The sequence below is a fragment of the Pinus tabuliformis genome, chromosome 9 (assembly GCF_031772625.1).
Source record: "Pinus tabuliformis cultivar Carrire ecotype Pingquan chromosome 9, CPIR1, whole genome shotgun sequence".
NCBI lineage: Eukaryota > Viridiplantae > Streptophyta > Pinopsida > Pinales > Pinaceae > Pinus > Pinus tabuliformis.
The window spans coordinates 1,752,289,708-1,752,312,149 of NC_142307.1; the positions used below are offsets into that span (position 1 = coordinate 1,752,289,708).

A 22,442-nucleotide genomic window follows, 5' to 3' on the forward strand; every position below is an offset into this window, starting at 1 on the left:
GAAACCAATACACAGAAAATTAATGTCCGTCATATGTTTGTACCTTTTTAGGAAATGTCAATATGATGCTCAGAGAGAAAGTTATGATGATTTTCCCTAGGCCACCTATTTGAGATATAATTCGAGAGCCTGCAAAAACCCTAACTTCCTTGGATCATATCACCGAAAATATAATGACAAAAGATCTGAAATTTGTACCCGACGTTCATCACAATTTCATCCCAGATGGGTTTTAATTTTAGCTTCTGAAACATCATAGAAACAAAGTTATAGTGAAAATTCCATGATGATGTGTTTGAGGCAGTAAAACCCCAGAATCCAAATCTCTGATACCAATTATTATGCAACAAACTCACAAGATAGAAGAAAAGATAGAGAAACAACTTCAAAATCAAACTCTTTGAGGGGGGAACCTCCTTTAAATTACAACAATGAACAATTTTTGGATGATATGAATGACAAGACCTCCTTTCTATATATAAGAGTCTAAGGAGTCATAATATAGTCAAAGACGTCATAACAATAATAATGTAAGGGCACAACAATAACAATAGTGGGCTTTTATGGGGCACAATAATAACAATATGGGGAAAACATGGGCACAAAAATAACAATAAGGGGCTACAATGACAATAATAATAAGGGAATACACTAATATTGTAGGGGCCTAGCAGTCACCCAGAAAAGTACCCTCGCGGACATATGGAAGATTTTTTTAACCAGTAGATTAGGCAGACACTGGTAAGGATACCTGAACCAAAGTTGGAAGGGCAGAATGCAGTGAAAAGTGAAACTTAACACCTCCCATGGTAGAGCTTGGTTGCAGGGTAGTGTCGATAGGAGAATAGAAAACCCTGACCTCCTCCAAGCGAATACCCACCGTGAGATCTAAGAGAGACCGATCACTTACCACAACGTAATGATAACCATGTAAGAGACCAAGGAGTTGTTTATGGAATTGTAGAGGTAGTTTTTGCAAAGAAGGTGAAGACAGTAAGTTTCCTAGAAAATTACCCTCACAGAAGAATGGAATATAATCTTAACCAATAGATTAATTAGACGCTCGCAAGGAAACATAAACCAAAGATGGAAGGGAGGAATGCAATGAAATATGAATCTTAGCCCCTACCATTGTGGAGCTCAGTTGTAGGGTAGCACTGGTAGGAGTGAATAGAGAACGAGTGAGAGGGGTAGGGATTTTGTTACCCTAACCTCCTCCAAGCGAATACCCACCGCCACATCTAAGAAAGAGCAAACCATGATGAGATTTCACCACATGTTCTTCTTCTTACCAACACATGCAGGTGGCGAGAGTGTCCAGAAGGTTCCCAGCTGAGGGTCAAACTATCACACTTGACTGGTTGAGAAAGTGACTACCACTGGCTACGAAAAGATTCATTAATGAACCGTCCACCTATTCTGACACCGAATAGAGCATTGGTTTTTGCATTACAGTTATGGGGTCGGTTGATTTCGCACGTAATTTCTTTGTATAATATTCATATGTAAAAATGAAATGGGACATTATATCCCATACCCATTCAATAGTTGACATTTCACATTCTCTCAACATACCTCATACTAACGTTTTCATTGAAGTCATTATGCTCAAATGACAAAGTTTCCGTTGAAGTTTTTATGCTCAAATAATAAAGGGTTATTTTGATTATTATCAACTTGTCGTTTTGATTATTACTAATTTAGTTGTTAACATAAATCTAATGTTGTTTGACATGTTTTCATTTACATCACATCACCATACGGAATTGTATGCCACCTCTACAAGGATCTCATAAGATCTAAGATGTTAGTGTTATGTGTAGTGGTGGAGAATATAAGTCATTTGAAATATGGTTAAGAGAATCAAAACTAATACCATAAATAATATTTATTTACGTTTTATAATTATGATATTTTTCATACATAGAAAGTATAATAGAAATCAATAGTACTTTTTTATGAAAAAATATATAGTTGAAATATATAAAATTGATCTTATGAAAATATGCATTTTAATTAAACGTGAGTATATTTTAACATGTATAGTTACAAACATTTTATGTTTATGTCAAGCTTATGATAACTTCAATATAGTTACAAAGTTTTTATGTTTGTGTCAAACTTATGAAAACTTCATAAATTGCAAACTTTGCCTTTCACAAATATGAATTTATGGTTAATGTCCATTTTAATATTATATTGAAAAGGTTTTGTATCATGTGCTCATCTAAATCATTTTTTGACTATGGGGGATTTGTCCTTGTTAATATTGAAATATTGAACTTTTGTATGAATTTTTGTATTATTAGAATATTGATATTCAAATAATGAACTTTTGTATTATATTGATTATCTTTATTGAAATAATGAATTTTTATATTCTGTATTATATTGAAATAATGAACTCTTCTATTAATAAGTAGTTATCATTAAAAAAATAGGCCACCTTAACAGGTATAGTTACAAACTTTTTATGTTTATGTCGAGCTTATGATAATTTTTTTTTTTGATATCTAGCTGAATCGGCAACGATGGTGGTATTATACTCGCATTACACGGGGTAGAATATCACCGGCTGCCACTATAACAACTAGGAGGAACTGCCCAGCCCGCAAGGAATGGCCCCTCAAGATAAGACGAGACTTGAACCCGTGACCTGCACAACGACACGAGCAACTTAGCAGACCGTTCGCTGACAACGAGACCAAACCCCTGCGGGCTCGAGCTTATGATAATTCAATATAGTTACAAAGTTTTTATGTTTGTGTCAAACTTATGAAAACTTATGTTTTTATATGTTTTGTGAGGGTAATTATCATATATTTAACTTTTTCATCTTTGAGAAAATATTTCAAAAAGTGGTTCTTGTGCAGTGGTTATAAATTTCAATAATTTTGGATTTTTAAGTTGCACTATTTTGTTTAGTCTAATATTGAAGTAGATAGAAAGCAAGTAAAGATGAAAATGGATAGTTTTACTAATCCTATTGTCATTTAACGTTTTTCTTCTTTTATTTGCAGTATAGAAGGAAACATTTCATTTGTTGTCAGTAAAGGTTGTTGCTTTTGGTATGGATACTGCTATTTAGAAATTTCTCCCCTTTGACATTATTGAGCTTCTCTTTCATTGGCTTCCTTTGTCGGTGTTGATGAAATTTAAGTTGGTTTGTAGACAATGGTGTCTTGTTTTGGAAAACCCATTTTTTCTTGCGGCTTGTGATCAATGTCGTGAGAAAGAGTTAGGATTTATTTCTTTGTCCACTCCTTTTCGCAATGATTTCTTCCTAGCATCATATGTTAACAATGGTGGTTTTTTTTAATATGGTGTTTCATTTTCTTCATTCTGTTGGGTGTGGAGCTTGATTATCTTCTATATTCAAATGTATCGCCACATTGGACCCCAGTTCAAAATGGGGGCGGCAACGCCGCTTGTAAAATATTCGCTGCAGGGGGGGTCCAAGGGGGGCGGCTACGACCTTTGGGAGCCTCCCCCTGGCAGGGGGTTTCGGGGCAACGCCCCCGAAGCTAAAAACAGCTACAAAATTGCCTTGTAAAAGTATAGTAATTGCTAGTCAATCTGGGTCGTTCATTAGGCGGATGATCTGACGGTAGAACTTATGTTTAGTTTAGGGTTTTTTGCCCTAGAAGGCAACCCCTCTCTTTGCATGAGGGCATTGTATTTGAGGTTGTGTGATAGATGTGTATTCTGTGAGCGGGAAATAGAGAGGTGAGACTGTGAGAGAAAACAGAGGATATTACAGCGGATCTATTGTAGGTTGTGTCTCTTTATTTTGCTGGATAATAGAAAGGAAGGACTGGCTGTTCGGGGTGGATGTAGCCCAAACTGGGTGAACCACGTATATCTGTGTCTCTCTTGTTTTATGCGTTTTCTGTGTTTATATTTCTGCAATATTTTATGTGTTCCATTGCTCCATAATATATAATTTCTAACAACTGGTATCAGAGCCGAAGGTCTATTTGGCTGATAAACTCGCAGGAAACAAGGGTTCCTAGTTCGAGTGGGAGCAATGGCGGAAGATGGTAAGTTTAGGATCGAGAAATTTAACGACCAAAACTTCTCGTTGTGGAAGATGCAGATGGAAGATTATTTGTATCAGAAAGATCTATACCTACCATTGGGCGGAAAATCAAAGATGCCGACGGGTATGATAGACGAAGAATGGAACCTTCTCGATAGAAATGCACTCGGAACAATACGGTTGTGCCTTGCTGCGTCAGTCGCCTTCAACATTTCGAAGGAAACCACGATAGAGGGTTTGATTCAGGCGTTGTCGAAACTATATGAAAAACCCTCGGCCTCAAACAAGGTATTTCTTATGAAACGGTTATTTAATATGAAGATGTCGGAAGGTGGATCTGTTGCAGACCATTTAAATGATTTTAATATAGTTACAAGTCAGTTAAGTTCTGTAGGGGTAAACTTTGATGATGAAGTTAGAGCTCTGTTATTCTTGTGCTCATTACCAGAAAGTTGGAATGGTTTGGTAATGGCCATTAGTAACTTCGTTTCTGGATCTAGTACTTTAAAGTTTGATGATGTTGTCGGTGCTATCCTTAGTGAGGAAATGCGACAGAAAAGCTCCAATGAAACATCGGGAAATGCTTTGAGTGCAGAGTTTAGAGGAAGAAAAATGGAAAGAGGAAAGAGCTCAGGATATCGCAGTAAATCAAGGAAAGGCGGATCCAAGTCCAGATCGGGGATAGTGTGCTGGAAATGTGGAAAGAAAGGACACCTAAAGAAAGACTATAGATCTCGGAAGGGAAAAGAAGGAGATGCACAGCAAGAAAACAATCATGAAGCAAATGTGACAAGTGAGGTGTTACAAGATGCTTTGATTCTTTCTTTCGAAAATATTATTGATTCCTGGGTGGTAGATTCAGGGGCTTCATTCCATGCCACACCTGATAAGAAATACTTTCATGACTATGTTCAAGGAGATTTTGGAGAAGTTCGTCTGGGTGATGATAAACCCTGTAAAATCGTTGGAATGGGTAAGGTTCTTGTAAAACAGCAAAATGGAAACCAATGGCTATTAAAGGAGGTAAGGCATGTTCCAGATCTAAAGAAAAATATGATTTCAACAGGGCAGTTAGGCAGTGAAGGTTGTGTGAGAACTTTCACAGATAAAGCTTGGAAGGTCACCAAAGGAGCCCTGGTAATAGCAAAAGGCAAAAAGGTTGGTACATTGTATTTATGAAATGGTATTTCTAACTCTGTTAATGCTTTAACTTCCAAAGGAGCAGATGCAGCATTATGGCATCATAGGTTCAGACACATGAGTGAAAAGGGGATGAAGATTCTTCACTCAAGGAATTTGTTGCCGGGTTTGAAGAATGTTGATTTGGACTTCTGTGAGAATTGCATTTATGGAAAACAGAAGAGAGTCAGATTTCTCAGAGTTGGGAAAGAAAAGAAGAATGAAAAATTAGAGCTTGTGCATACAGATGTATGGGGACCTGCTCAGGTATCATCTCTCGGTGGCTCTCGTTATTATGTTACTTTTATTGATGATGCAACTAGAAAAACTTGGATTTATTGTATTAAGAATAAATCTGATGTATTTGATACTTTCAAGAAATGGAAAGCTTTGGTTGAGATTGAGACAGGAAAGAAATTTAAGTGTCTTAGATCGGACAATGGAGGTGAATATTGCAGCAAAGAGTTTGATAGGTACTGTTCAGAGCATGGAATTCGCAGAGAGAAGACAGTTCCAAGAACACCACAAGAAAATGGTGTGTCAGAAAGGATGAACAGAACAATCATGGAGCGTGCAAGGTGCATGAGATTGCATGCAGGATTGCCTTTACAGTTTTGGGCAGATGTTGTAGATACTACTGTTTATCTAATAAACAGAGGGCCTTCAAGTTCCTTGGATAGTGGTGTTCCAGAGGAAGCATGGACAGGTAAAAAGGTAAAATACTCTATTTAAAGCCTTTTGGTTGTGAGGCCTTTGTCCATATTGATAAAGAAAATAGAAAAAAGCTTGAGGAAAAGTCAAATAAATGTACCTTCATTGGATATGGTGTTAATGATTTTGGTTTTCGCTTATATGATTACGAAAATCACAAAATCATTAGGAGCATAGATGTAATATTCAATGAAAAGGTCTTGTATAAGAATCAGTTGCAGGAAAATAAACAGGAAAAGGAAAACAAGGAATATGCAGTTCTTGATGAAATCTCTGAAAAAGTAAAGGTGCCTGAAAATAATAATAATCAACAACCACAACAACAGCAACCACCACAACAACAACAGGCACCCCAAACACCTGAAAGTGGTGTTAGAAGATCTACCAGGATAAGTAGACCCCCTGAACGATACTCTCCTTCATTATATTATTTATTGTTGACTGATTCCGGTGAACCCGAATTTTATGAAGAAGCAATGCAGGTTGAAAGCAGGAAGAAGTGGGAGGTAGCCATGGAAGAAGAGATGGACTCCTTAATGCATAACCAGACTTGGGATTTAGTTAGGTTGCCTGTAGGAAAAACTACATTGAAGAATAAATGGGTTTACAGGCTAAAGGAAGAAGATGGAGGAAAACAGAGGTATAACGCTAGACTTGTGGTGAAGGGGTTTGCACAGAAGAAAGGTATTGATTTTGATGAAATATTTTCTCCTGTTCTTAAAATGACTTCAATCAGAACTATTTTAAGTCTTGTAGCAGCTGAAGATTTGCATCTTGAGCAGTTAGATGTAAAGACAGCCTTTCTCCATGGGGATTTGGAGGAGGAGATATATATGCAGCAGCCACAAGGATATGAGGTGAAAGGGAAGGAGAAACTAGTGTGCAGGTTGAAGAAGAGCTTGTGTGGCTTAAAACAGGCTCCAAGGCAGTGGTATCTAAAATTTGACAAGTTTATGTCTGAACAAGGTTATACTGGATGTCACTTTGATCATTGTGTTTATTTGAAAAAGAAAAATGATGGCAGCTATATTATATTGTTATTGTATGTAGATGACATGCTTGTTGTAGGATCTAACATGCAGGAAATAAATGTGCTCAAAAGAAAACTGGCAAATTCATTTGCAATGAAGGATTTGGGAGCTGCAAAACAAATCCTTGGTATGAGAATAACTAGAGACAGGAAAAATTGTAAATTAACATTGTCTCAGAATGAGTACATAAAAAAGGCGTTGAAAAGATTTAACATGCACAATGCAAAACCAGTTAGTACACCTTTTGCTAGCCATTTCAAACTTAGCAAGGAAATGTGCCCAAAGACCCAGGAAGACATGGATTATATGTCTAAAGTTCCATATGCATCAGCAGTTGGAAGCTTAATGTATGCAATGGTCTGCACAAGGCCTGATATTGCACATGCAGTGGGAGTTGTAAGCAGGTACATGAACAATCCAGGAAAGGAACATTGGATGGCAGTGAAATGGATTCTCAGATATTTGAAAGGTACCACAAATCAAGCATTATGCTTTGGTGGTTCAAACATCTCCCTACAAGGATATGTTGATGCAGATATGGCAGGTGACAGAGATAACAGGAGAAGCACTATAGGATATGTATTTACTGTTGGAGGAACAGCTGTCAGTTGGGTTTCAAAAATCCAAAGTGTTGTTGCACTCTCAACAATAGAAGCAGAGTATGTTGCTGCTACAGAGGCTAGTAAAGAAATGATTTGGTTACAAAGGTTTATGGGTGAATTGGGTAAGGAGCATGATATGAGCACGTTATACAGTGATAGCCAAAGTGCCATTCATCTTGCAAAGAACTCAACATTTCATTCCAGGACTAAACACATACAGCTCAAGTACCATTTCATACAATCAGTGTTGGAAGATGGAGAGTTGGAGCTGGAAAAGATACACACTAGCCAGAATCCTACAGATATGCTAACAAAAGTTGTAACCAGGGAGAAACTGAGAATATGCTCAGTTTCAATTGGTCTTCAAGGATGACGATGAAGATGAGAAACAACCAGGTCTAAAGAGGAGTCATTGTCCAGCAAATGGAGCAGTGGTGGAGTTGCTACAATCAGTCTCCAAGTGGGAGATTGTTGGGTGTGGAGCCTGATTATCTTCTATATTCAAAGGTATTGCCACATTGGACCCCAGTTCGAAATGGGGGTGGCAATGCCGCCCATAAAATATTCACTGCAGGGGGGTCTAGGGGGGTGGCTGCGACCTTTGGGAGCCCCCCCCTGGCAGGGGGTTTCGGGGGCAGTGCCCCCAAAGCTAAAAACAGCTGTAAAATTGCCTTGTAAAAGTATAGTAATTTCTAGTCAATCTGGGTTGTTCATTAGGTGGATGATCTGACGGTAGAACTTATGTTTAGTTTAGGTTTTTTTGCCCTAGAATGCAACCCCTCTCTTTGCATGAGGGCATTGTATTTGAGGATGTGTGATAGACGTTTATTCTGTGAGCGGGAAATAGAGAGGTGAGACTGTGAGAGAAAACAGAGGATATTACAGCGGATCTGCTGTAGGTTGTGTCTCTTCATTTTGCTGGATAATAGAAAAGAAGGACTGGCTGTTCGGGGTGGACGTAGCCCAAACTGGGTGAACCACGTATATCTGTGTCTCTCTTGTTTTATGCGTTTTCTGTGTTTATATTTCTGCAATATTTTATGTGTTCCATTTCTCCATAATATATAATTTCTAACACATTCTGCATACAAAATTGAATGTACAATTGGATCAATGATTCTCTTCAGTAGGCCTGGAAGCTATTTGCATACAAAAACTTATTTCATTTTCAACCCTTTTACCAAGACCTTTAGAAATGTTGGACTTCTTAGTGTTGGGGAGAGAGGATTACTCTCTTTATTTCAAAAATGTAGTCCAGGAAATTATGAATGGGTGTTTTTGAGTATGTTTGTGAAAACATGGACTCACATTTTCTCATTTGTAGTAGTGTTGATAATGTTTGGAAGAGGACGGAGCTTCCATATGGTGGTGTAACTCAACCAAAGGAGGCTATCCTCTTTGAAGAAATGTTTTATTGAGTATATCTAGATAGAGATTATAACTATTACCCTACTTATGCTTACACCATCTACTAGTTGGAATTCAACATAAATAATTGGGGTTATTCGTTTGTTCCTATTATTGAAATAAAATGTATATCATTAGGGTTATATAAGAATGAACTTGTTTCTGTTGTTAATTATGGTGGCAAGTCTTTTGGTCACTTGAAAAGGTAGAGAATTTTGAATTTAGTCGTTTGTCAAAAGAGCAAAGTTTGAAATATTCTGAAGATGATTGGGGACACAAATGGTCGTTGCTTGAATATATCTCTTTAGATATAATTACTAAATGTGCAGGTTACATACCTTTGCGCATAGTTGGAGAAAAAGTCCTTATCCTCGGTTGGTCTGGAGTGCAGTTAAAGTTTTAATATTTTTAGAGTGGAATATGCAAAACAACAATTCTTGATGGAATGCTCGTGCTTGAAGCATCATGCTTCTATAGTTGAAGAATTTGATGATGTCATTGAAAATGGAAATATTTTTTCATTGATTCCTAATGTAGATTATATTGTTCACATACCTCCACTACCTGTGGATTTATTCAATTAGCATTTGAGCAATGAATATGTTCTTTTTTTTTGTATTAATGAACACCATATGTATCTTTAAAGTTTTTAAATATTTTTTTGAACATCATTTTAATTCACATTTTGAAGTTATACTAAGGAGATAGTGTCATGGTTCTATCTACAAATGGTGGACGATTTTGATGACATATTTGAAAATGGAAATGTATTTTCGATTATTCATAATGGATATTGTATTATTCACATAGGTAAATTATATGTGGATGTATTGATTTAGCATTTCAGGCTTGAACATGTTTGCTTTTTATAATGCAGAAGACCTTTTGTATGGTTTGGAATATTTTTGTAAGATTGTTGTAATTGAGATTTTAAAGTTACTTTGACGACATAAGTATGGTAATCTCAAATGTGGTTCATATTCCTTTGTTTTTAATTTATTCAAGTTGTTCTTCTATCAATTTTTTTTTTTTAATATATATATATATGTAATACTACCTAAGCACCCAAGGGGGATTTGAACTAGTGACCTATCACAAGGAGTGCCTTAACAACACACCTATTGACTGTCAATCCAAAGCCCTGTGGGCTATTCTTCTATCAATTATGTGTAAGGGGAAACTTTTGTATGCATTCCAAGTTTGTCGTGGGAAATGTAATTTCTCAAATATTTCTTCTCTACACTTTTCCGAGTTTTTAATTATTTCAAGATTGTAGAGTATGATTTAGCATGAAATGTAATTGTGAAACAACTTTTCAACTGACTTTAACTTTTTCATAGAGATTTTGAGTGAAATAAGAAGCAAGAGTGGTGCGAAAAAACCTCCCTTTACTGCTACACGACAATGATTAAGTGAATAACTTGAAAGTGGTATCAAAAGAATAAGGAAGTCATTAAAGCACGAAGAAGAGATGAATATCAATGAAAGAAAAGAGCGTTAGTGAATGATGAAGGAGAACTTGTAAATTGTAAGTATGAAAAGAGCGGTGAAAATTTTGTTTTCATTGTTGTTTCATTGCATGTTTATCATCTCAAACAACTTATATTTTTTGAAGGTTTACTAACTTTTCTCTTTTTTCAGAATATTTTATTTCGAAAGAGAGTCTTCATATGAACAAAAATGGTATTTCCTGTGAAAAAAATGAAAGAAATGAAGTTTTTGGAGTTCATGAGAACTGTAGGAATGAGGAATTTCCTGAAATGGTTGAAAATTTGGGAGACTGTGTTGGTGAAGAGGGTCAAGCATTTGTTGGTAGCAACTATATTGTTAATATAGCTACCCCTCCTGAATCTGTATGTAATGTGTTTGTTGGAACAATGTAGGGAGTTCAATTTTTTTTTTCTTTTTCATTTTCTTTTCTTCTGCATTTGAACTTTTTACTATTTTTTTTCCCGTATTGTTTTTTCAGAACAGTGTCAAAATCATTAGTAACTAACAAATAGATTTAGAAGCAGTGAAACCTTTATTTCTTCCTGAATGCGAGGGTCGACGACCAACTTGTCAAACTTCAAGAAATGATGAAATGTACAATAACAATAATCGTAAGTTTAGAAAATTTTGTCTGTACATAGCAGAAGATTTTGTTTGCATTTTTGTTTGCTTTGTTGTTGATTCTCTTGAAATTTTGGTCTTCTTCCATATATCTTCTCAGATGTTCTATGTTTTTGAATATTGTGTTTACATAGGGACCCTTGATAGAGATGAGAACCTTGGGGGTTGTGGAAATGGTGCAACAAATGTTATAATGGAAGATAGGGAATCTGATTCTAGAGAAGAAGTTGTTGTGTATCATGTTTTTGGTGATAGTAATATTCTTGCTAGAATGGTTGATGATTTTGGAAATGTTGGAACCAATATTCGTTCAAAATAGTTCTATAGAGAATATTTTTGAAGCTGAAGAATATGAGAATAATTTTCCTCTTGGCGAAGCATAGGTGGTTAATGCATATTTATTTTCAAAGGTTTATTGGTTGTCAATGTTAAATTTATATTGTTTTACAAATTTCTTTGTTCATGTTTTTTCAAAGAATTTCGTTCAGTTGAATATTGGTCGACAAAGAAATTTGCAAGCAATGCAAGCAATATCAGTTTGACCACTTGCACATGGACGATGCAACAATGAATAAAATGTAATTTTATTTTTGTTATTAATATAAATTTGATTTGTCTTGTAGAGATTTCATTCTTACAAACGTTATTTTCTTTGTTCCAAGCATAATTTGGTTAGGTGTAGTGAATATAGAAGAATGATTTCTCATCATGTTATAGAAATAAATGATATAGCCAATACTCCAATTCCACGAGTTGTTTCGCATGATCGGCAACATAGGATGGTGTTTCGTAGAGAAAGTGAAAGTGTTCTGTATCATTTTAGCAAACAAATGGTTGATGTGCATAAAAAGTTTCAATCGAGGATTGATAGTTTGGCTTCTGTGCATATGTGTCATGTATGTAATGAATTTTATCCCGGTATATAAGTTGTTAGATTGCATGAGGGTCCAATTTGTAAAAGATGTAAATTTGATAAAGGTTCTCATCGCTTTTCTCACTTTAACAACATCGATCCACGTGAGCAGCCTGAGGTTCTAATAGTTTTGACACAAGTTGAAGAGATGATAATAGCACGGGTAAATACAATATTGCAAGTAACGCATGCTTGTGGTGATCAATATAAGTATAGCAGCCACATGCTATGTTTTCCACAAGATATTTCTCCGATTGCAAAGAAGCTTCCACGACTTGTTGAAGAACTAGATTTTTTTATTGTAAGAAGGGGAGGTGTACAATCTGAATATTATGAATGCTATGTGAAGAGACAACATGTGATGGATGCGTTGCATTATAAAATTGAAAGGGACAAGTACTACAGAGATGTCGAAATTGACATGGATTGAGTTGCTTCTCTCCCAGAAATACCTACTGATGTTTCTAGCAGGTTACAATATGTTGATGGTCATGTTGATGATATACTTAGGATGGATGCAGACATTGAAACAGATGGGGATAATTGTTTGCACTGTCACCCGTCATCCTTTATTTCTTGCTTGCCTAATGAATCCCAGGAAGTTGATCGAACTAGAAGATTTATTGAAAATGGAAATAACACATCCCCTAAACCAATAGATTGTCCAAATATTGGTACATATATCATTAATGAATATAATAGTAAAGGACTTTTGGATATGGTGTTCCCCACTTTATTCCCTACAATTGATGTTGATTGGTTGCATCCTCGAATTTGCAATGTTCAAGCGCATGAATATGGTTTTCATCTATTGATATTTTATGATCAGAGATTTGGAAGCCATCCTCGCTTTCGATATTTCTTGTTGAATATGATTATGTGGCATTGTAGTCAAGGAACAACTTCATTTTTTTGAAGAAAAATATTCATGAAAATGTGCCTACAACTGTTCAGGAGTTGTGTCAACATCTTTCTGATTTGCCAAATAATAAGTTGGCGAAGAAATTAATGCATTTTTCATCTTATCTTATGGGTACAAGAGCTTATTGGACAAAGTGTCATTCGGAATTAACTGATATGATCAACCAGTTGGGGTGCCCTACTTTGTTTTTTACATTGGGTGTGGCTGACGCAAAATGGCCTAATTTGCATAGTGTTATGCCTTCAAGCAAAGATTTTAATTGACAATGTGAGCATGCCAGAAAGATTCAAAACGTTATTTGGTACCCTCATATAGTTTCTATGTACATGCATCAAAGATTCAATATCTTCTGTGACATAGCCTTGCAGAGATATCTTGGTGCTAAAGAATTTTGGTATAGGTTTGTTGTTCTTCCTTTCTGACAATTTTATGATGATTTGAAGGGAAATGTATGTTCTTATGATTGCTTATTATATTTTAATTACATGTTTTCAATCCTTTCAGGTACGAGTGGCAACAGAGGTTCTGCCCATATCCATTGTTTTTTTTGGTTACCTGAAGCATCAGATATGGAAACATTGGATTGGTCCAATGTGAATGTTGTTGGCATAGCAAAGAGGTACTTTGACAAATACGTTATAGCATGGAATCCGTGTGACATACATTGTCAAAATGTCATGATCCCTCGAACTTTAAATGATGATCCATGTGTTTTGAACACTGAACAAATTTTTTCTTGTAATGTCGAAGAAGATTATGAGCATTTAGTTAACTGTGTGCGAAGGCAGACAAAGTGAAATGTTGATTATTGTTTCCATAAAAAAGGGTATTTTCTTTCATTCTATTATCATGCTCCATGAGAGCTTCATCCATAGTCAACATTGTCGATAGATGAAAAAGGGAGAAAGAAGTATGAACCAACACAAAATCATGACCTTTTAAATGTTCATAATATCGATGTTTTAACAATGTGGACAGAAAATGTTGATTGTCAACTAGTTCTCTCTCGACATCAGGTTTTAAAGTGTATTGCAAAATATGCTTCAAAGGCAGAGAGAAGATTTGAAAGTTGTCATGAAATGTTGACCAGAGTTGCTGGTGGGAATGGGTTTGAGGCTCCTGTATTATCTACGTATAGAAGGTTCCTTTCTGAGACGCTTGTTGAGCATGATGTTGGAGCTCTAGAGACGTGTCATTTGTTGCTAAAGATGCCTCTTGTTGTCATTCAAGTTTATCAAAGGCGACCAATTTTTTGGAACATTTATGCTTGATAGAAACAACAAGATCATGGAGTTTTGAGGAAAATCATAGGCAGGACAAATGGAGGCCACTTGATAAGCATGTTATCATTCATGTTTGGCCATGGTTTTAAGTTGTTCCTGATGAGGGGTCTAAAGAGTTTGAAAGAGTGAGTTTCTTTTATACAAGCCATTTCGTGATGTTGGTTCAGATATTGGGTTTTCCACTGAAACTATTGTTGAGAGTTGGATAAATTGGAGATATCATGTGTATCATGTTGATCGAGCCCCTTTTCCAAATGAAGGTGATGAAAAGGATGTGGAGCCACTTATACATGAAGAAAATGTTGATCGAGATTTTGAAGAGTGGCAGGTTTTTTTGCGATTAGTTTGTCGAAGGTGTGTAAACATTTCAGACCTTGATAATCTTGGTAGAAGGGACTGTGATGTTGATTATAATTGGCAGAAAATGATGGTGTCAAATTATTTCTTAGAAGAAGGGGTAAATTTTGAAAAACATGGACAGTCTGCTGGTGTTTTGAATTCTGGGTTTGTTATAGACATGTATTTGTCGCCTTTGTCTCTATCAGAAGAAAAAAACTAGCTACTTTTGAAAATTATTTTCCGACGCTTTGCTAAAGGTGAAAATGATGGTGCTTTCAAAATGATTATTCCAAGTACTGCTAGAATAGGGAAGTCTTCTCTCATTGGGTGTATTTCTCATGCCCTTTCTAGTGCAACAACGAATGGAAAAATCCCATTGTTTTTGCTTGCTCCAATTGGTATTGTTGCTTTTAGCATATGTGGGAAAACAATGCATTTTGCTTTAAAAATTTCTATAAAAGATATGAAGCCACTGTTTGGGAAGGCTCTAATAGTGTTCCAAGAGGAAATGAGACATGTTTGATATATATTGATTGATGAGATGAGATTTATAGGTCCAAGGTTATTCATACAAATAGATTCTCATTTGCGAGAAGCCTTTCATGAAAATAAGGATTGTCCTTTTGGTGGTAAATCCATCATTCTTGTGGGTGACCTTGCGCAGTTGCCTCTTGTTAAGGATAAACCATTGTATGCAGGTAGAATAGTTGGGAAAGTTTTGTGGGAAAGCTTCAACATTGTAGTGGCTCTAGAAAAAATTTATAGGCAGTAAGGAGATGATCCCAGACAAGCATCATTTCACAATATTTTAACCAATATTATAAATGAAGAGCCTTCTCTTGCTGATTGGGATTTTCTTATGACCCATATTGACACTTGCTTGGATTGAAAACAAAGGATTTTGTTTGATTCTTCTATTCACTTATTTTCAACAAATAATCTCATCAATTTGCACAATCGAAAAATGCTTAAAGCATTAAATTCTCCTATTGCAAGATGTGTTGCAGAAAGTAGTAGAAGAACAAAAATAAGTGATAGTGATGATGATATATTGGAGCATGAAGTACTTTTATGTCATGGAGAGCGCGTGATGTTAATGTGTAATTTGTGGGTTGAAGCTGGTCTTGTTAATGGTGCACTTGGATATATTGAAAATATTTTCTTTGCGCCTAGTTCAAAGCCGCCGCAACTTCCACAATTTGTTACAGTTATGTTTGAAAAGTATTGTGGTGTTCCATTTGATAAGGATTTTCCAATTCTTGTACCTATTTCACCTGTTCTTAGAGGGATATGAGGCAAATTACTTTGAGAATGGAATGGGCATTGACAATGCGCAAATCATAGGTAATGACTTTGCAACGAGCCACTATAGATATTGGAGACAAATAAATGAAGGGTCTACCATTTACAACTATATCGAGAGTGAAATCAATAGATGGTTTGCGGATTTGACTGCCTTTTTATTTTGAATGTTATGTAAAAATGAAAGATAGTGCATATGTTACACTTAGAAAGAAAGAGGAGGAGCGATTAAAGTCAATATCATTTCTAGGGTATTTATCTTCAATACAATTTAGTGTTTATGAATTATTTTTTAAGTAAATAGACTATTTTAGAGAAATTGTTGTTTGATTTCTTAAATTGTAGTTGCTTGCGTTTTATTATTTCCTTCTTTTGAATCCTTTTATATTAATGTTTGAATATGAAATAAGAAAAATGATAAATAAATAGTTATGTTTCCATTAATTTGTTCTCTTTGAATGTACTGATTTTAATTGTATGTTTTTGTCAACGATTCAAAGATATGGAGAACATTGATGGTAATTATTACATGAGAGCGATTAATTCAATTACAGAAACCATTATTTTTGTTACCTTTATTCGTGCAAGGTTTGATAGAAGACATGGATTCCATCTTCATTTTGTTGATGAGCATATGTGTTTTGAGTGGAATGAAATCATATGTTCAAACTTTATATCATTTGCACCAAAGACAATCAGGGAGGAAGATGAAGGGACTGGCTTGAAAGCGTGAAGTATCATGATAATTATCTTGTTGATTTGAATTGGTGTTGCTTTTGCCACCACTCTGGGTGTGTTTTGGAAGAGGCTGCTATGAAATAATTGTGTTGTGGTCGAGTGTTGAGAGTTGAATTTTGTTGTCGAATGTGGTGTTATTGTTATTATTATTTCTTTCAATGTTACTAAACTTTGGATTGTTGTCATTGATCCTGTAATGTTTAAAATTTCATCTCATTTCTTTGTTGCATTGTGAGAAACATTGTCAGAATCGTCATTTCTTAACTATCGTGAATGTTTGTTAGTGATTGACAACAATTGTTGTTCATGTTGAAATTTATGTTCTCTTCAATGTATTTAGTTTTTCCTATGCTTATACTTAATTAGTGACATTATTTTATATTTTTAATTACCAACATTATTTTAGCAACATTTCACATTCTTTAATGTTATAATTTTGTATTTTGTATTTCTATTTGGATTGTTAATTTTTATTTTTATTATTTCATTATTAATTTCATTTCTTATTTTATCATATTCTTCTATCATAAATAATGTTATATATTTAGTTTATTAATTTTTATTAATATGTTTTATTTAATTCATCATTTGTTTTATCAAATTGCCTTCAATTATTTTTTAATAATATTTCCTTATATGTGTTATTATTAATTTGTAAAGTTATTTTAATTTTTTTATTATTTTTAATATACTATTAACATTACTATTAAAGTTAATATTAACATTAATATAAATTATTATATCATATGTTTATTGGTGTTTATCAACCACATTTATATTAATATAAATGTGGTTGTCTAGTTAATCTTTTAGTTTTTTAAGGTTCAATATTAGTAGATAATCATCATCATAATAATAATTTAGTATCTTGAAAATATTAAATATTCCGTATATAAACCATAATAAACCTTTTACATCTTTGTGATAACCATTTGTATAATATCATATATACTCACAATAAATAAAAAAAAATTATAAAATTTTTGAAAAATGAGTTTAATTAAATACATACTTTCAACCCCATAAATCTTTATGTGTGAATCTACAACAATTCCTTTGTGGAGTTTTTTTTTTTTTTAATGTTTAAATTCCTATGAGATTTAAATAATTAAATTAAAAATACCAAAGTAACTAGTACACGATTGGATAGTCCAATATTGATCAATTCTCGCAGCGTTACCATCATGTAACAAATTTCGACCAGAAGAAACGGCGGACCCTGTATCTGCTGCGCGAATAAACACGCTTCACAATATTAAAACCCTATCCACACCCTGCATCTCCTGCGCGAATAAACACGCTTAACCATATTTAAACCCTGTCCCAAGAAACGTGAGGACAAAATCAACACGCTTAACAATATTAAAACCCTATCCCAAGAAACGTGAGCACAACATCAGGAAGAGAGAATTAAACGAAGATTAAAATAATATCAGTGTGTGTTTGGGTTGTATCATGAGAACTAAAGGAAGAGTAAAGGAAGAGTATAAATGGAATATATATATTTTTAGTAAGTAAAGAGTTAAAGGATTTTGTTGTGGAGAATTTTTTTAAAAAAGTATGAGGTAAAGTAGTAGGTAGAAAGAAGAAATATTACATTCACAAATTCAACTTTAAGAAACGAAATGAAATAAAATGATATTTTAAGGTCCACGAGATTAAAAATAGTTTACGAGACCACTAGTTCCCTTTTTTTCGCTCTTTGCAATTCAGTCCTTCTCCGATTCAAATTGATGATGAGCTGACCCAACCTTCCAACAATCTCCTCGCTAAAAAGACAATGCCAAGAAACTAATGCTAACATGTTCTCATAACTTTCAATGATGTCTTTGAATGCATCACATTCCAAAATGAAATGCTTTTCCTATTCCACAACCCTAGACTTGCAAAATGTACACACCCATTCTTCCTAAGCTTCTTTAAGCCCACCATCTTGTTTCACACCGAAGTTGAGGTGAGTTGGTCCTTAATTGAGCAATAAGAACCTTTTCCCTCCACCAAATGCTAGCTCCAATGAACTCTTTTTGTTGTAAATCACACGTAGGGTTGAATTCTTCAATGTAGTATTTCTTCTTTCTACCAAACTCTTTTCCCCATACCTTTTTACGAAACTTCTCCATAACAAAATCCTTTAGCTCCTTACTATTTGTGGGACATGCATTGAGGTAGATATTCCATTTTTGCATCCATGTGTAGTTTTGTTTCATCCATGTTTTCTTTCTTTCACTGATGCCTTCATTGAAGATAACATTAGGCCATCTATCTATTGTCATTTGTTCAATTCATTTTAGGTATCTTATGAGCCGCGCCATAGCAATTGCTTCAATGGAAGTTGCTCCTGTTTCACTCAACATTATCTCATAAGGTACCAAACTTTTTATTTTGAACTTGCTCATGATCAAGCTTTTTTGGATTTTCTCAATTTTTTTCCATTTTGAGACGGGAGTGTTGCTACCCCACAATTCACACCCATATAGCATCACAGGACAAACTAGGAGTCCAAAAAGCACTTTAATCGTTTCCCAATCCCATAACTCTGCCTCTATACATCTCTTTTGAAGAACATATAATGCTTTCCACCCTCCTAAAATTCTCTTCTTTCTGCACAATTGAGTTTGTTGTTGAAATCAATCCCAAAGTACTTGTATTCATTTACTTCTTCAAGAATGTTGTTCTCAAAGAAGAAAGTATGATGGCTCTGCTTCCTTTTATTAGAAACAATCATTATTTTGGTCTTGCTAGTATTGACTTGCATTCCCACTGCTCTACAAAAGTGCTCAAGGGCATATAAGTTCATTTGCAATCCATATAAGTGTGATCTACAACAAAAATATTTCATTGGAGCTAGCATTTCGTGAAGGGAAAAGGTTCTTATTGCTCAATTAAGGACCAACTCACATCAACTTCCTGTGAAACACGACCATGGAAAAGGCCTAAAGAAAACTTGGGAAGAACAGGTATGTACATTTTGCACATCTCATGCTGTTCAATCTTAAAAACATTTCATTTTGGAATGTGATACATTCAAAGGCATGAGAGAAAGTTATGAGAACATGTTAGCATCAATGTGTTTGCATTGTCTTTTTAGCAAGGAGATTGTTAAAAAATTGAGCCATTTCATCATCAATTTAAATCGAAAACTGATTAAATTGTAAAAAAAGAAGAAGAAAAAACTAATAATCTCATAAAATTTAAAATATCATTTCATATATATATTTAAATTTCTATAAAACTTAAATAAATTATATTAAAAATACAAAAATAACTATTAGGATCTTGGATAGTCCAATATGCTCGTGACAGCCTTAGTATCATGTAACAAATTTCGAGTAGAAGATGCATCTAACCCGAGACACAGCCGAGCCTGCATGTGCTGCGCGAGTAAACACGCTTAAGAATATTAAAACCCTGTCCCAAGAAACGTGTGCACAAAATCAGGAAGAGGGCATGGAACAAAGATTAAAATAATTTGTCAGTGTTTGGGTGGAACCGGATGAATAAAAGAATACCGACAATTAAAACAATATTTTTAGTATTTTGTAAAAAAGTTGAAATAAAATGAGTAAAAAAAATATTATATATAAATATTTTTGTTTTTACCATTATAATGATCATCAAAATGACCATCAATATCAAAATCAATGACTTGAAATTATAATCTCTTTTGCAATCCATCACTCTCAAAATGACCATCAATATCAAAATCAATGACTTGAAATTATAATCTCTTTTGCAATCCATCACTCCCAAGCCAATAAGATCATTTTAAAGATTTTATTTTCTCAATTTTCTAACCAATAATTATTGAAATTAATTGAAATTAGTTTTAAATTAGATATAATTAAATAAAATATAAATATCCTTAATTTATTGTATGTATTTGGTTTACTATTGAAGCACTTATCTCCCCCATTTAGTCCTGCGGTGTCTTTCCATAATGTGGTAGGTTGTTTGAGTAATTGACCGTAATAAGTCCGTAAAAATCATCCCATCTTTTGTTGCCCCCTCGCTAAGCTGTTCCTGTCGACGCTTTTGCAATAATAATAATAATAATAAACAATATAGCATCTAAAAAATTAAACCAGATAGTATTAAAATTGAAACAATCCAAGCTTGTAAGTTTGAATGGCAATATAGTATCTAAAAAAATTAAACCATACAATATTATGAAAAAGAAAAACAAAACCAAAGATTATAACTCTGAATGGCTATCAGGTTAAATCACCATAATAACTTATCATAAGAGTTGTCTTTAGTGCGACTTTTTGGACTTTCCGGTGCCAGAATCTAGCTAAAAAATTTGAGTGAAATTTTAATTTGTGTTATTTAAACTGGTTTTTTGACTGTAACCTTTAAAAAACCTCTAACCCACTTCAATTTTACACTAATTACCCAACAAACTTGTGATTTCAATAAATTCTTAATAAATTCTAAAAAAATTAAACCAAAAAAACTTATCAAAAATCATCAACTCAAAAACCTAATCATAATTTGATACTCTGAAAAAGCAATATGAGAAAGCAAACATTGTAGATTTCCTAATTTGATACTCTGAAAAAGCAATCTGAGAAAGCAACATTGTAGATTTGATTAGAATATTATGAATATCATTATTATGTTCTCTATGTCTTGATAGAAAAGCAGTGCGGTTTGTTTGGTTGTGTTATATGGAAACGACAGAAAACAGAAAAGGAGCGTATTCTCATTAGCTTAATATTTATATATATGGTGGAAACGAGAAAGAAACCGAAGAGGCATCATGTCGGTGGATCAATATTAAATGCAGAAGCCACTTGATTAGAATCTGGAAGCCCTGTCGTTTACGGCCCGTAGCAGCTCTTTATTTATGAGCGCTGGAACACTATCCCGCAAATAGACATTGCTAGCTGCTCCATTTGTTTTTGTAGGCTGCTGTTCATCCCATTACTCTTCCATGGGTACTGCGTTTTTATTTCCAGTCATGGCCGCCATGGTCGTCATCGTCTCCCTGCGGGCTACTGCGCGTGAAAGTACCATGAATATGGTGTTCTACATGCACGACAATTTGAGGGGACCGAATCTGACGTCGTTTCCAGTGGCGGGATTAAAAGGCTCTTCTTCAAACCCGGGCAAGTTCGGAACCGTCATAGTTATGAGCGATGTCATAACCAGAGGACCAAGCTCTGAATCCGGCTCTGGCAATGTTGTGGGCCGAGCGCAAGGAACATACGTGAATACAAATCTGGTTACTGGGCTTGATTTCTTCATGGCTTTCACGCTCATCTTTCAGAATTTGAAGTACAATGGCAGCACTCTCGAGTTCCAGGGAACCGACAGGTTTGATCAGCCGCAGAGTGAGTATGCAGTCGTTGGAGGAACGGGCAAGTTCAGATTTGCTCGTGGGTATGCGGTTGTAACCACGGAATCCAGTTCCGGCCCCAATGCTGTTCTCAAATTCAACACCACCTTTCTTCTCCGGTAGTATTCAAAGCGTTGTGAAAAAAGTTCTTATTTAAGAGTTGTGAAACGAAATAACGTCGTTGTATTATTAATAAAGGCATTTATAAGTCAATATTTTGACTTTTTATGAAAGGATGATCCAATAATACATTACTATTTGGTTCTCTGGTTTATAAAGTTATTTTTATTCACTTGTTATTATTATATTTTTTCATTATTATTTCAAGTAAGTCATGTGTTTTTAAAATAACAATAAAATTAGGAGAAGATTGAAAAATAAAATAAAATACAATTTTTTTTTATGTTATGAAGTTCTAAATCTTGAGTTTGAAGTATATTTTAAAATTGTTTTTGTTTTAGTAAAGATTTTTTTTCCTGGAACTAGGTTAATGGCCTGGCCGAAGATCTAGAGACACTTGGTAAGA

At 34.6% G+C, this 22,442-nt stretch overlaps 1 protein-coding gene across 1 annotated transcript; it reads left to right on the forward strand.

The window, feature by feature from the left end:
• The first annotated feature begins 21,511 nt into the window (after positions 1-21,511).
• Positions 21,512-22,039, forward strand: LOC149155737 (dirigent protein 11-like). Its single transcript, XM_089444509.1, has one exon. The coding sequence runs from the start codon at positions 21,512-21,514 to the stop codon at positions 22,037-22,039; it is 528 nt and encodes a 175-aa protein (XP_089300635.1).
• The last annotated feature ends 403 nt before the right edge of the window (positions 22,040-22,442 follow it).

What these genes read in the sequence shown, in the direction of transcription:
- LOC149155737 (XM_089444509.1), top strand. Translation starts at nt 21,512, where the DNA reads ATGGGTACTGCGTTTTTATTTCCAGTCATGGCCGCCATGGTCGTCATC.